This window comes from Rhinoderma darwinii, chromosome 7 (assembly GCF_050947455.1).
Source record: "Rhinoderma darwinii isolate aRhiDar2 chromosome 7, aRhiDar2.hap1, whole genome shotgun sequence".
Taxonomy (NCBI): domain Eukaryota; kingdom Metazoa; phylum Chordata; class Amphibia; order Anura; family Rhinodermatidae; genus Rhinoderma; species Rhinoderma darwinii.
In genome coordinates this window covers 112,857,878-112,874,018 of record NC_134693.1, presented here as the reverse complement: position 1 = coordinate 112,874,018, position 16,141 = coordinate 112,857,878, and the positions used below count along the sequence as shown (strand labels likewise).

The window sequence follows — 16,141 nt, the reverse complement described above, 5'->3', positions numbered from 1 at the left end:
CACACTAAACTTTTCTAGAGGTACAAATCATACAGTATCATCAAATTCATATTCCCAATGGTAAAGCCATACTGATATATGTAAATTATGGGTGTGGTCATAAAAGCAGCTCAAACCGGTTATAGCTATTGTGATGTCACAGAGCTTGGGTATAAACAATGATGTTGGTCACAGAGCTGTCACTATCAGTTGGATGTGACCGGTAAGTAATCTATCAATGCTACATCTGTACTTCACGCTAATTAATTTGTTTTATTAGGAACATTGAATTATTCCATCTCTAGAAGATATTGTGTGACAGTGGTAGTAATATGGTATTAGTATTAGTGTGCAATTAAATTGCTCAAGTATCTTAGATTTGCAGGGTAAGTGGCCAAAATTTGAGCTCCCTTATTATCATTATGTTTACCACTTGTAAAAGAGAAATTTCAATATGCTCATATTAGAGGACTGTATATTAGGGGACTATAATTCCTTATATTATTTAGGTTCACAAGAAATAATTACAATTTAATTCAATTCTGAATTTTGATCAATTGATATAAAAATTATTAGTGGGGAATTGATACTGGTCTGGGGCTATTTATTTCCAGTGAATGGTAATGTAAAGACTATTTAGACCATTGCATGCTTCCGACTTTGTGAGACTAGTTTGGTAAAGACCCTTCCCTGTTTCTGTAAGATGTTGCCCCTTTGCACAAAGCAAGGTCCATAAAGACATGGAGTGATAAGTTTGGTGTGGAGGAACTTGACACTCTGCACAGAGCCCTGACCCCAACATCAGAGCCTGAACTCACAAATGCTCTTTTAATTAAATGGGCAAAAATTCCAACAAACACGCTACAAAATCTTGTGGAAAGCCTTGTCAGAAGAAGTTATAGCCACAAAAGGGGGCCCAACTTCATATTAACATCCATTGCTTTGTAATGGGAAGTACCACAAGCTTATAATGGTGTAAAGGGTCAGCTGTCCACATCTTTTGGCCACATAGTGTATTTTGGGCTTATGTATTGTGATGTCACTACTATTAAAAATAATGATAAATCCATATTGAAATATGCAAATTATGGGTGAGGTCATAAAAGCAGCTCACCCCGGGTATAGCTATTGTGATGTCACAGAGCGTGGGTGTATACTATGGTGCTGGCCACAGAGCTGTCACTCATCAGTTGGATGTGACCGGTAAGTACTCTATCAGCACTACGTCTCTAGATGAGTCTCATCTATCAGTTTCTTTATGAATATTTTATTCTTAGGTACAATTCTGCTGTGTCTGCCATTTAAAGTTTAGTTTATATTTGGAATAGTTATACTAATATACTAAGAAGTTGCTAAATGGCAATATGGCGGCCTGTGACTTCTGCTCCAGAGACAGAATGCAGCTTGCAGACAAAAATTGCCATCTGTATTCTGCTGGTAAATTGATAAAGCAACCTCAAAGAAAAGGAATGTGAATGTCCTGCAGCCCTGAGAACTTATTATTGGAACCCTTCAGTTTATAACAGGAGTAATTCACGTAATAAATATTTACTAGGGAATTACTAATTATGTATTTGAGGTTTTCTATTTGTGTAAAATACACAATTATTATTATTATTATTATTAATAATAATAATAATAATTACTAATATAAAAATGTTAGGGAAGTGATTTCTTAAGAACAGCCCTGACCCCCTAATCCTGTATCCTCAAAAGCAATTGTCATTTTTCATTAATATATATATATATATATATATATATATATATATATATATATATATATATAAAATATAATAATGTCTATAACAAACTACAGAGGTTCTAAATTATAGTTAGTATCTCATATAAAAATTACATAAACCCCGGAAATGTCATACCGTATGGTCAATTCAACAACCAATACATTGTTCCAAAATCCAAACCCCAAGCAATGTCATTCACAGGGGGTCCGAGCCCCAAGACCCCAAGCAATGTGATCTTCAAACACTTCTGATTGTCTAGATCCTGTACTTGGAATACCCCTTTTATAACTAATTTCTCCAGCTGGTTTCCTTTAAGTTTTCCCTAACTATTTCTTTTTCTGGTCATTCTAGATCTTGCTGTTGGATTGACACTGTTGGATTACTGTGTTGCTTTTACGGTCAGCGATTTGTCCTATTTTCAGAGAACTAGAGGCGATTAGTTAAATTCAATCTTTACTGTCACCTGGTTTTCTACCACGGACATTGGTGCAGTTTTGCACCCGGGTTATTAACCAACCATGCCCTTTTGGAAAAAATCTAAAAAATATCATGTGTCTCAGATTCCTGATAATGGAAATCTAATGAAAGAGATACCAACTATGGAGGAACCTAACATCTCACTCCAGAAGTTTTCCAACATCAAAGATATGCCAGCCGAAAAATGCAGCGATCCAAGTCACAGCAAACCTTGTGACATTGGCTCAAAGAACGCCAAGAAGAGCGCAATCAGGAGCTTGGGCAGCAGCGCTGTGATTGGCGCTAAAGAACTGGATCGCTGTTTCCCAAATAGACGGCTGAGATTATACGTTGCCACCTGGAATATGGAGGGAAAGGTGAGAAGTAACATACAATATCTATTGTGAACCATGAGTGTATCTGATCTAAGGCTATGTTCACACGGAGTATTTTGCCAAGTTTTTTGACGTGGAAACCGCGTCGCAAAACTCTGCAAAAACGGCCCGAAAATGCCTCCCATTGATTTCAATGGTAGGCGTCGGCGTCTTTTTTCCGCGAGCAGTAAAACTGCCTCGCGGTAAAAAGAAGCGACATGCCCTTTCTTCGGGCGCTTCCGCCTCTGACCTCCCATTGACTTCAATGGGAGGCAGAGAAAGCGTATTTCGCGGTGTTTTATGCCCGCGGCGCTCAATGGCCGTAGGCGAAAAACGCAGCGAAAAACTCTGCGAAAATCGGCGTGCAGGGAGAGGAAAATCTGCCTAAAACTTCCAAACGGAATTTTGAGGCAGATATTCCTCCTGCAAAATACTCTGTGTGAACATAGCCTAAAGTTGAATAAATTTGCAGTTGGATATGAGATAGACATATTATATACTACCCTAGGCCCAAATTTTCTAAACATTTGGGCCAATCAATGTTGCTGCACACACTGCAAACTGTCAAACTAATAATCTATGTCTTTGGAATGGCAATGCCTCTGATCCTAAGACTGCAGCACTGGCCATAGTCTATAAAGACTAAAATCCAATTCGATCAGATATAATTTTTTGTAGGTGATATAGAAGATGTCAGTTTGGTTGGTGCTCTGTGTATACATTATTAATATCTTCATATTTTGAGCAGGAGTTCCCACAAAATCTAGAGGATCTGCTGTTGCCATCAGATGACTCCAAAGACATTTACGTAATTGGCGTTCAGGAAGGATGTCCAAACAGGTAAGTCTTCTCAGGTTGTCTTACAACAGTCTATGTCTGCAGATGGACTACAGGTCGGCTGATTGAAATTCTCTCTTGACCTACTACTTATTGTAGGATCACTCCTACATTTTCCTATTTAACCCCAGAGGTTATAATATTGATTATTTAATAAATGAGTTCAATATTTTAATCTGGTGTAATTTATTAATATGTAAACTTGAAATTGTGTCTTCTTGTAGACGGGAATGGGAGATAAAATTACAAGAGACTCTTGGTCCACACTACGTGCTATACCATTCATCCGGGCTCGGAGTCCTGTATCTCACCATCTTTATTCGACGGGAACTGATCTGGTTCTGCTCAGGTAAGATTCACTTTCTTACATTTACATAATAAGTCCTAATTGAAGTCATTAGTTTGAACTTATTATTTAGTCATTAGAACTAGATGTCTAAGAACCCAACTCTCAGATTCTTCACTGTGGAGTATTGGAGATCTGATAGTTTACTCCACAGTTACAAAGTGTGAAATGGTGTTGTAGTAATATTTCCAGCGTTTAATAGGAAACTATCTCTGTTTCATTGTTGCATGTTATACTATTAACCACTAACCCTTCTTCTTGTGTTTCATTTCTTATACAGAGGTAGAGCACACCCATGTAACAACCAGGCTATTCCACCATGTCAAAACTAAAGGAGCCTTGGGTGTTGCCTTCACCATCTTTGGGACATCATTCCTGTTTATTAATTCCCATATGAGATGTAAGTATGTCTGTTTTTAATATATGACTATGTACAGTGTTATTGTGTATAAAAGTGCTGCTGTTTAATAATAATAAGCTGGAATATATGAGATGACATGAAAAGATCTGTACTGTATTGATGTTTTGGTGTAAAATTAAAAGTTCTTCCTCATTTGGTCAAACTTCTTCTAATCCATCAAACTTATTCTATATAATGAGAGAATAATAGTGGAAGGATAAACGGCCTAATGTCCTCTACAGACTGCTATAGAAATACATTATCCTCTGTCATGAAAATTATTGTGTCTTAGATTTATAGTAACAGAAATATCAGTGTGTCTGGTGTACAGAGTGTGGACCCAGATCATGGAACTCCACCAGTCTCATCTTCTAAAATGTCAATAGAAATCCAATTAATATAAATACTATTTGTAAAAAATTGATTGTTGAGGAAACATTCAGACTACACATCCCAAGAAGTAGATACGATACCTAGATAATATAAGATAAAGAAACCTATTGTCAAAGAAAACTTAAATGTGGTGGTTATCCTAAATTCCAAGAGGTCATATTTACTGATATGTATATTTTTGTTGGCAGTTGGGGCAGTCTACAAGAGGATCCAGGACTATAAAACTATCACCGAGGGTCTCCGTCTGCCTCAAATTATTCCGGAAAGAATAAACTCCAATGCCTGTTAGTATTACTTATGTGGTTGAACCTATCGATTCCTTTATCTCTCTATTTATCTCCATTGACTCTAATGCAGTCACGTGGTCTAATTGTGTCCTGTGTTTATCTCATTCTACAGTGGACGTCACCAGCCGCTTTGATCGAGTTTTTTGGTTTGGGGACCTCAATTTTCAACTGAAAGAGGACAGAAAAAACGTGGAATCTCTTCTGAAGAACATTAAAGGAAGAAATATGTCCAGTCTCCTCAAACACGACCATCTGAATGAAGCCAAGAACAACGGTACATTTACTAGTAGACAGATCTCTATCACTCCTCAGCCTGTATTATTACCAAATACACCTCGACAGATCAATACAAATCACTGTCATGATGGTTCATATGTTCTCCACATTCTTATATAGCCCTATATCTCTTGCACATGTTTTTAATACTGACATGTTTTTTTTTCTTTTAATTTAAGGGTCCATATTTGTAGGGTTTAAGGAGCACACCATAGAATTCCTTCCTACATATAAGTTCGACATTGGCACAGACACCTACGATACATCAGAAAAGCAGAGAGTCCCATCATATACGGTAAGATATCTTATTTCCAGGTCTACAGAGCTAAAGAAAGAATACATTTCATGATTAGATTTTCATATAATAAATCCCCTCGCGCAAGGTAATGAATTGTTATTATAGATGAAGGAATAATTCTTAAGAACAAAGCATCCAGTCCATTTTACTTGTAGTGAGTTTGTCATCGTCTCCCAGTGTAATATGTCTTCGCCTAGCATGGCTCAAAGATACTTATTTCATTAAATCTGTGTGACCAAGTCAAACCTTAAATGCAAGAAAGTCTCAAAATTTATATTTCTTAAATAAAATAGGCCGAAATGTTCAGTCTATGATGCTATGAGGTTTATAAATAAATTATAATATGATTGCACTGATGATATTTGTTATTTTTATGACCTCTACAGGACAGGGTGTTGTTTAAAAGCCAATACGAGGGAGATGTGCGAGTCCTGAAATATGACTCTTGCCCTGTTTTGAAGACCTCAGACCACCGACCCGTTTTTGGTATCTTTGAAGTAAAGCTCAGACCTGGTTCAGATAAGTAAGTCATGATTTCCTCCATGTTGTTGGTATGATTCTTTCAGTAGCCGCCATTACTACATGGGCCTTATAGCCAGAGCTCACACTTTGGGGTAGGTGGCTGTATACCTGGGTGACAGTACTAGAGTAATCTAGGATGTGAAACAAAACAATTATTGTGTGGTTACCTGCTAACATTATCATATGTCTTACATCAATATATTTCTCATTCCAGCATCCCATTGGCTGGTGGACGCTTTGACCGCAAGATCTATTTGAAGGGCATTAGGAGGTTAGGACAAAAAAAGTAGCTGCATCTGTTCATGTCCTTACAGCACATAAGGTGAGAGCATTGTACTTGTCTATTATGTTTGATGTGAGAATGTTCTTCCATCTCTTAAGTCTTCCTCTGTATCAGTAATTTATTTTATCAACCAACATAAAGAAATTGTAAATAAGTCATTCTATCTTCTAGTTCAATTTTCTTGTATTCAGATATTTATTTAATTTCTAAATGAAGGTTATGGGTTTTAGAAGAAAACTGTAAGCGTGTATGTAGTATAATAGATTGGTGGGAATTCATTAAGACTGACGTTTCATACACCGGTCTTAATATAAAAAAACTTGGAGTAAAATGTGCCTAATTTATTAAAAGGCCCACACCTTAATAACTAATAATCCATGTTATTATGATAAATGTGTCGGCCGCTGGGGGCTCTGCTGCTTCAGCTACTCTCTGTCCACTTTTTTAGAAAAGTGCCGTAAGCGGCAGAAACTACATGATAGATACAAGGAACATTGTTATTGATGTAAGACATTACTTGGCATCTTGCAGGACTCCTAAGGAACATTTACCATCTCAGGTGCATAAAACAATGATTCCACCTTTGTGAACATCAGAAAGTTCCTGTAACATCCTGAACAGCGCAGCTTTAGATCCAACCCATCGCTTGGATCAATCATCTTCAAGGTTTGTAGTGTAACCCCTAGGATCAAATAGGAAAATCCACAATAAAACCTCTTCTAGATTTTGTGACTGCCAAGAAACACACATTAGTTGAGCATTAATAGCAAATATTTCTCTTGCAGCATAAACATCAATTCCGCAGTATATCTGGTGAGAACTGCGCTCCCTGTGACCGGAGGAGCCGCCATCATTGCTGATAGAAAGGTAAGTTCCTCTAGATATGTCCCCTCTATATTTGGTAAGCAGCCTGAATGATGAATATTTAATAGGATTGTGTGCTTCTCCCCCCAGAAAAAGTCAGCAGATACAAACAGACCATCAACATCAATGCCAATAACAACCGAGGGCAGAACCCTCCATCTTACAAGTATTCCAATGGCGAGACTTAAAATTTTCTACATCTGTCACAGAAGAGACATCAGTGTGGTTACCGGTGCATCAATGTTACCCAGAAGACCAGGCCCAGAACAGGAGAACATGTCATCTCTTCCTGTGTCTCTGGAATACAGATTTCCCACCACTTACTGATACTACAGTATATACTGTGACATCTTCCATTGTTTTTGCTGGATCTTGTATAACATCATCTTTACCATTATATATTTTGATCCACAAAAACCTTAAATAAATCTTTAACATCAATTCATAAGTGTGACTGGTATTTATTAGTGTGTTCAGTGCCCGGCTACAACTTACCACAGTGTATACAATTCACTTATCCGACCCTTCACAGCGCTATTTGTGTGACATCGCGTTTAATCCAGTGGTAGGTGACAGGACATTGTATCATATGTACACAATACAGAGAGTATGGAACGTGCCGCCATATGTACTGGATTAGATCCTGTGTTGGACAAAAAGTGACAGGAGATGTAAAATATTGATATATTTGATAGTTGTTTAAATTTCAGTTCCATAAAATGTAATGTTGGGCTCTCTTTACAAGCGGAGACAATCACATTAAGCAGGGAAGCCGCTAGGGTGACACAATCCCCACAGATCTCAGATTGGACAAACGGGCAGGATGAGAGCTGCCAGTTGAGATTGCCAGTTAGGGCAGAAGTTACAAAGTGACTGATCAACCAAAAATACTTTGTATTGCTAACCTGAATGGCGTATCGCTAGCTCAGCATTTCATATGAGAACAAAGACCCTCTGCAGCACAAGTTTAAGTTGAGACTGAACCATAGCAAACCCATTGTCCCATTCTCACAAGTTAAATCAGAAACCGCCAAGTATAGAGCCTATTTTTTAGTGAAACCGTCAAGCTTATGTACTAAATATTATAACCGTGAAGACTGTGCCTCTGTTGGAGTAAAGTTCTGTTCAGCATCTTATACCTGTGTCGTCTGAAGTTCTTGCTGTGCAATTTCCTCTGCGGGGCAGTAACCCTCCTAAACCCCCTCCCACCTGTTACATTTGTCCATACTAAAGTCCATTACTCCATTGAAGTCGCCAATTAGTAGCAGTGGATAATCTGCAAGGGCTTTTTTTCAATAAACTCCTGTACCACACCCAAGACAGAAGGATTAAAGGGTGGTGGTAAAAAAATTGAGACAATGATACATTGAAGATTTTGTATTGTACAGTCCAGGAGCACAAACTTTCCTTCTTTTTCTTCCCAATATGTATGGCAGGTTAATTTGCAGTTAGGGTATGTTCACACGCAAACTCAAAAACGTCTGAAAATACGGAGCTGTTTTCAAGGGAAAACAGCTCCTGATTTTCAAACGTTTTTTTAAGCCACTTGCGATTTTCGCTGCGTTTTTCGCTGCTTTTTTTACGGCCGTATTTGGAGCTGTTTTCAATAGAGTCTATGTAAATGGCTCCAAAAACGTCCCAAGAAGTGACCTGCACTTCTTTTTCGCTGCCGTTTTTTAAAAAAAACGGCCCGTCGGAACAGAACGCCGTTTTTCCTATTGAAATAAATGGGCAGATGTTTGAAGAAGAGGACTTACTCCTAAAGCGAAGCAGGAATGAGTTAATGCTCCGTCCAGCAAACAAAAAAGAAGCTGGTGTGCCACCCATGCCGCATTGCACCATTATTTGTGTAATGTTTGAAAGAGATTGTGCCTCTTTTTTGTAGAGTAGTGTTTACATCCCCTTGTGGATGTTTATATACCACTGGTCAGTAAAGAATTTGTTGTTTGCATTACTTGGGTCTACTGTATTTTATTGCTTGCGACTAACCCTGCGGTCCTTGCCGGTACTTGGCCTTACATAGGGATACATTCTATAGACAAGGTGAATGCTAACACTCAATTGCTATTTAGGCTAGGACTTCACAGAGACTGATTGATTTTAATTGATCTTATTTTTAAATTCTATTACTTATTTAAGGGTTGCATGCAACTCAATGTATAGCTTTGTACTGCGGCTGTTGATTTGTAAGTAAAATCAATTAGTTGCATGCCAATACATTTCCATGATGGCCTTATTTTCACATTTCCAGGAAAAATAACAGAAGACCATCACAACACAGAGTTCTGAGTAAAGATGCTCCATATCAGGAGAGCTGACAGGTCCGCCTTAAAATGGGTAAATCACAGGTGACGTCTTTTCTGATTGTAGACTTTCTCTTTCCATTTTATCTCCACCCAGCCAGGACCGCTATGATGACTTCTCCTGACATAACATTACAGAGTTTGCTGCTGAGATATCTTTAGTTCTTCACTTCTGCAGCCATCTTCAGCTTCTAGAGCAACGTAAAGAATTCAGACCACAAAATAGACCCCTTAATTCATGCAGACCCCAGACCAGACCACCAAATAAATTTAGACACCAGCCTAAACCCCTATATAAATTCAGACCCTAGACCAGACCCCAGAACAGACCCAATTAACTGGCAAGACTCCAAAATGTAAACCCCAAAACAGAGTAAATAAAATGAATGCAGACCCTAGACCAGACATCTAAATAATGTCAGACCTCAGACCAGACCCCTCAATTAATTGCAGACCACAGACCAGACCGCTAAATTCAGACCCCAAACCAGAGTAAAGAAAATGGATTTAGATACCTGACCAAGACCTCTAAATAAATTCAAATCCCAGAACAGACCCTTAAATTCATGCAGATCCCAGATAAATGAGTTGGTCGATTGCAAGCAGCTTGTAATGAGGGCAAGCCGTATAACCTCCATTTCCAGCTGATAAACTGATTATGTTATTAAATTGGTTGCCTGTTTCTTTATATTAACTGTTTAGGTGCTCACTGTTAATGTATATTTGTGTATCTGTTGTGTTTCACTGTATAGAAGGTTTTGTCTTACCGGTTGGCAGGAGGACAGGCCGCAGTTCCCAGTGGCACTGTCTTATGTGTGGTGCTGTCACTGTACATAGCAATGAGAGGCTGCTGGACAGTGACAGGGGAGGTACGGGGGGTTTGGAAAGAAAGAGCCTGGTGCTGGCTGGGATCAGAGTGTAATGGCAGTGATGCGCTGCGCCACCATGAAGTCAGGTGAGACGGTGAGAGTCAATAACAAAGCAGAAAATAAGCGAACAAAATGACCTCTTATGGTCTGTAGGCTGATAGAGAAGGCCTATCCTACGTAGGGGTAGGCCTATAAGTGTAGGCTGTCACTGAAACATGCGTGGCTGAAGAGTACCGTCAGCCTAGAGTGGTTCGCTCTGAGGAGTCTACTGGGGCTGTGAGAATAGTCAGCCTGGCATGGGAACCAGTGGTCAGTAGAGCAGTACTGTGCTCAAACCCAGGAGAGGCTGTAACTAGGTCCTGATTAGGATAAAGAACGTTCCATGTATTAGATGGCCGCTTAGATAGCTGCAGTGATGAATGATTGCCCTGCAGGCCTGAGATGTGGCCTAGTAGTACACTCCTGAATTGTACTGGACTGGGTGCAGTAGTCACTACGACGAGTGGTGTGGTAGGAGCCCTTCAGCATCAGGACCATAGTAAGAGTGCATAGGAGCAGATATTTAATATAGTAAAAAGTATTAAAACTTATAAAACCCACTGTGTCAGTTGTATCGGGGCAGTCCCCTTCATCAGGAATACTATGTTTCACAGCATTGAAACAATTTAAATATCTCTATATTATATAAACAAACCTTTCTACGTTTTCTCACGCAATACCGGAAGTGACGTTCCGAACTCTAAGGCCCTGTTCACACAGAGTTTTTTTGCAGGCAGAAAAATTTTGAGGCAGACTTTGACCTGCCTGCGATTTGCGCAGCATTTACCATTGCGTTTTTCGCCCGTGGCCCCTGCGCGCCGCATGCAAAAAACACTGTGAAAAACACTTTCTCTGCCTCTCATTGATTTCAATGGGAGGTCAGAGGCGGAACTGCGAGCCGCTAAAAGCTGCTGCAGAAAAGAAACGCCTCCGCCTTCCATTGAAATTAATAGAAGACAGTTTCGGCCGTTTTTTGGTGCTGATTCCAATGCGGTTTCCGTGTCAAAATCAGCGTAAAAAAACTCAGTGTGATCTGGGCCTAAATCTCTTTATACTTCCTATAATGGACATATCTCTCTATGGCAGATGTTTCGGAAGAGGTTCTTTCTCGCTCTTTTACCCTTTCTATTCCTCTAATACTTCATCCCAATTACATTATTTAATACAGGGAATTTCTTATATTTCTTTTTCCATGCAAAAATACATATATTAATAAAATAGGATAAAAACAACCAATATGAATCTATGGGGAATAGTAAAGACTCATTTACTTTACTCGTTCTCAAACTCTAATATTATTCCCAAACCCTATTCCTTTCTTTAGTATTTCTTATTTTTTGGATAGGATGGTGCGACTATATAATTTATTATCCTTGTTCTTTTTACGATCATTTGTGGGGCCCTTCTTACTTCATCTTTCAAAAACAGATCACTTAATAGTATTTCCCAATTTCTCTTTAGGATTCTTTTAATTTCTTCAATATTACCATTATATTTAGCAAAATAATGTCAGTCCAAATTTATCTTTCTCTTTTTTCCATCTTGCTTTTTTACAAGGTATAACTTTTCCCTGTTCCTTGTTATCTAGGCAGTCTTTCTGTTTCGTTTTTGACACCTTTTTCTTTACTCCCTCTATAATATTTTTTTTGCTATTTTACGCAAGCATACATCATAAGCACAAGAAAATAGACAAACGCACAAAAAACAAACCCAATCCCGAAAGACACAACCCAATTCAGGGCGGGAGGGTGGGAGCTAACTTTTTTACCTGTTATTCCTCCCGCTGCTTCCGGCTCAATGCCGAAAACAGCGGGCGGAACAGATACCGAACCCCAACTCCTCCCCTCTCCATCTCCTCCCTCTCCCTGCCTCCACTAACCCTTTCCCCCCTGATTGGCTAACCTTCCCTCCTATGGCAGTCATGGAGGCTTTCCCTTAAGCATTCCGTGCTGCCGTCCAGCCTCGTCTTGACTGGCCTAAGTAGGGTAATGTGCTATTTTACCTTTTATTCCCCTTTTCCACCCATCCACCAAATAAGGACATGTGACAACCGAGATTGGATGTGAAATGGCCACAGCAGCCGTTTATTAATTTACATTATTTTTGAAACAAAATGGTGTGTAGAAAAGGCAGATCCAGCACTCTGATGTATAAAAAATTCGATTTTTATTAGGTCATGTTAAAAATAGGGATAAAACAACAATACCGGGACCACGCTTACGCGTTTCAGACCGCTAGGGTCCTTAATCATAGCATGATATGCTATAATGCTATGATTAAGGACCCTAGTGGTCTGAAACGCGTAAGCGTGGTCCCGGGATTGTTGTTTTATCCCTATTTTTAACATGACCTAATAAAAATCGAATTTTTTATACATCAGAGTGCTGGATCTGCCTTTTCTACACACCATTTTGTTTCTATAGCCTGCTGTCGACACAGGATTAAGCTCAGGAGTAGAGATGAGCGAACCGGGACAACCGAACCCGGTTTCGGTCCGAACTTCCGGAAAAGTTCGGTTCGCAGCGAATCCGAACTTCACCGGGTTCGGCCGAACCCGTTTTGACCGAACCCGGTCAAAAACATTATACAAATCGGCAGCCACTTGTCTCTATCAATCACTTATAGAGAAAAGAGGCTGCTGATTAAAAATAAAATAAAAAGCATTTCATACGTACCCGGTCGTTGTCTTGGTGACGAGTCCCTCTTCTTCCTCAAGTCCGACCTTTTCTGACGCGACAGCCTGTGATTGGCTGCAGAGGCCTCTGCAGCCTGTGATTGGCTGCAGAGGCCGCGGCAGCCTGTGATTGGCTGCAGCGCTCACATGGGCTGCATCGTCATCAAGGAATGTCGGGCCGGATGTCGAGAGGGACGCGTCACCAAGGCAACGGCCAGGAGACCGGACTGGAGGAAGCAGGGAGTTCCCGGTAAGTATGAACGTCTTTTTTTTTACAGGTACTGTGATCGGTAGTCACTGTCCAGGGTACTGAAACAGTTACTGCCGATCAGTTAACTCTTTCAGCCCCCTGGACAGTGACTATTTAGGGTATGTGCACACACACTAATTACGTCCGTAATTGACGGACGTATTTCGGCCGCAAGTGCCGGACCGAACACAGTGCAAGGAGCCGGGCTCCTAGCATCATAGTTATGTACGATGCTAGGAGTCCCTGCCTCTCTGCAGGACAACTGTCCCGTACTGTAATCATGTTTTCAGTACGGGACAGTAGTTCCACGGAGAGGCAGGGACTCCTAGCATCGTACATGACGTCGCCTAGCAACGCTGCCGTAATGACGGGTGCACACATGTGCACACGACCATATAAACACCCGTTATCACGGGTCGTAATTACGACCCGAAATAGCGGGCCCATAGACTTCTGTTAGCCACGGGTACCTTCCCGTTTTCTCACGGGAAGGTGCCCGTGCCGTTAAAAAGATAGAACATGTTCTATTTTTTTATTTTACGGGCCGTGCTCGTAATTACGACTCGTAATTACGAGCACGGCCGGCCACGGGCAGCCGGCCGATTTTGCGAACCGTGCTGTCATTATAATTATAGCAGCACGGCCCGTAAAATAGAAAAATAGAACATGTTCTATTTTTTTAACGGCACGGGCACCTTCCCGTGAGAAAACGGAAAGGTACCCGTGGGTAACAGAAGTCTATGAGCCCGTTATTGCGGGTCGTAATTACGACCCGCAATAACGGGTGTTTTTACGGGCGTGTACATAATGGGAGCACGGCTCGGAAAAACGAACGGCTGCCCGTGCTCATCTCCTGAAATACTCTGTGCTGCCTTAAACTCTGTGGACAGGTCAGGATCCTGTTTCTTTTAAATGCTGCTAGGGAACCCGCTCGATCCACTATATAAGGCTACGCTACAGTGCAGCATTTAAAAGAAACAGGATCCTGACCTGTCCACAGAGTTTAAGGCAGCACAGAGTATTTCAGGAGATGAGCGTGCAGATTCAGTGCTGCTGTGAACTCTGCTCTTACCATTACGTAGCTCTCAGTCTGTTACCTCTCCTCCACTCCTGTCCTCAAGAACACCTTCACATGATTGGCAAGTCACCACGTAATGGTAAGAGCAGAGTTCACAGCAGCACAGAGTATTTCAGGAGATGAGCGTGCGGATCTTGTGCGTGGTGGTGACTTGCCAATCATGTGAACGTGTTATAGAGGACAGGAGTGGAGGAGATGTAACAGACTGAGCTACGTAATGGTAAGAACAGAGTTCACAGCAGCACAGAGTATTTCAGGAGAGGAGCGTGCAGATTCTGTGCTGCTGTGAACTCTGCTCTTACCATTACGTAGCTCAGTCTGTTACCTCTCCTCCACTCCTGTCCTCAATAACACCTTCACATGATTGGCAAGTCACCACCCCGCACAAGATCTGCACGGTCATCTCCTGAAATACTCTGTGCTGCTGTGAACTCTGCTCTTACCATTACGTGGTGACTTGCCAATCATGTGAAGGTGTTCTGGAGGACAGGAGTGGAGGAGAGGTAACAGACTGAGAGCTACGTAATGGTAAGAGCAGAGTTCACAGCAGCACTGAATCTGCACGCTCATCTCCTGAAATACTCTGTGCTGCCTTAAACTCTATGGACAGGTCAGGATCCTGTTTCTTTTAAATGCTGCACTGTAGCGCAGCCTTATATAGTGGATCGAGCGGGTTCCCCAGCAGCATTTAAAAGAAACCGTGTTTGTGTATGTGTGTGTTTGTGTATATATGTGTGTTTGGGTATGTGACTTTGTCTGTTTTTGTTTTTATATGTGTGTTTGTGTGTGTGTGTGTATGTGTATATATATGGGTGTGTTTGTGTATATGTGTTTGTGTATATGTTTGTGTATATATGGGTGTATTTGTGTATATGTTTGTGTGTAGATGTTTGTGTGTGTTTTTGTATATGTGTGTGTTTGTGTATATGTGTGTATATGGGTGTGTGTTTGTGTGTATATATGGGTGTGTTCGTGTATATGTGTGTGTGTTTGTCTGTGTGTGTGTGTGTGTGTGTGTGTATGTGTATATATATGGGTGTGTTTGTGTATATGTGTTTGTGTATATGTTTGTGTATATATGGGTGTATTTGTGTATATGTTTGTGTGTAGATGTTTGTGTGTGTTTTTGTATATGTGTGTGTTTGTGTATATGTGTGTATATGGGTGTGTGTTTGTGTGTATATATGGGTGTGTTCGTGTATATGTGTGTGTGTTTGTCTGTGTGTGTGTGTGTGTGTGTGTGTGTGTGTGTGTGTGTATATCTTGTTGTGTTTGTGTATATATGTGTGTGTCTGTGTATGGTTGTTTGTTTGTGTGTGCGTGTATATATGTGTGTAGGTGAGTAGAAGTATTGGTATTGATTGTTCACATTGATAACTGTTTTTTTATGTTGTTGCAGATTTTGATGTACCGATTGGACTACATCTTCGATTCGTTGGACTACTGCGTAGATCTACGTTTTTTCAAATTTTAATAAAATGGTTAACGAGGGTTTTGTTGGGGATTTCTTATTTCAATAAAAAAGAATTGTCTTTGTGTTTTTTTTTAAACTTTATTAGTGCCTAGATAATGGCAGTTGGCTGATTGACAGCATCCATTATTAAGGCGGTACTTAGTGTTAGCCGATGCAGAGGCTAGCACTAACCACCCATTATTACCCCGGTACCCACCACCACCAGGGGTGCCGGGAAGAGCTTGGTATGATCCAGTACCCGACCATCTGTTGTGATGGTCGGGTACTGGGGCGGCCGTAGGCTGGTATTATGAGGCTGGGAAGGGCCAAAATCAGTGGACCTTCCCACCCTTGTAATGCTAGGCTGCTGCTGCTGTGTTGTATCGGGCTGGTTATAAAAATGGGGGGAACCCCACGT

General features: G+C 40.6%; 1 protein-coding gene across 1 annotated transcript; it reads left to right on the top strand.

The window, feature by feature from the left end:
• The first annotated feature begins 2,077 nt into the window (after positions 1-2,077).
• LOC142657333 (phosphatidylinositol polyphosphate 5-phosphatase type IV-like) lies at positions 2,078-7,060 on the top strand. The gene is made up of 11 exons (XM_075832359.1): positions 2,078-2,554; positions 3,300-3,391; positions 3,613-3,737; positions 4,015-4,134; positions 4,716-4,811; positions 4,927-5,088; positions 5,270-5,385; positions 5,775-5,911; positions 6,125-6,232; positions 6,725-6,859; positions 6,979-7,060. Exons 1-9 carry the CDS (start codon positions 2,240-2,242, stop codon positions 6,198-6,200), a joined length of 1,239 nt encoding a protein of 412 aa, XP_075688474.1. The 5' UTR covers positions 2,078-2,239; the 3' UTR covers positions 6,201-6,232; positions 6,725-6,859; positions 6,979-7,060.
• Positions 7,061-16,141: the final 9,081 nt, after the last annotated feature.

What these genes read in the sequence shown, in the direction of transcription:
- LOC142657333 (XM_075832359.1), top strand. Translation starts at nt 2,240, where the DNA reads ATGCCCTTTTGGAAAAAATCTAAAAAATATCATGTGTCTCAGATTCCT. An exon ending in CCTGGAATATGGAGGGAAAG is followed by an intron (nt 2,555 to 3,299) that starts GTGAGAAGTAAC and finishes TATTTTGAGCAG; the next exon opens with GAGTTCCCACAAAATCTAGA. An exon ending in AGAGAGTCCCATCATATACG is followed by an intron (nt 5,386 to 5,774) that starts GTAAGATATCTT and finishes TGACCTCTACAG; the next exon opens with GACAGGGTGTTGTTTAAAAG.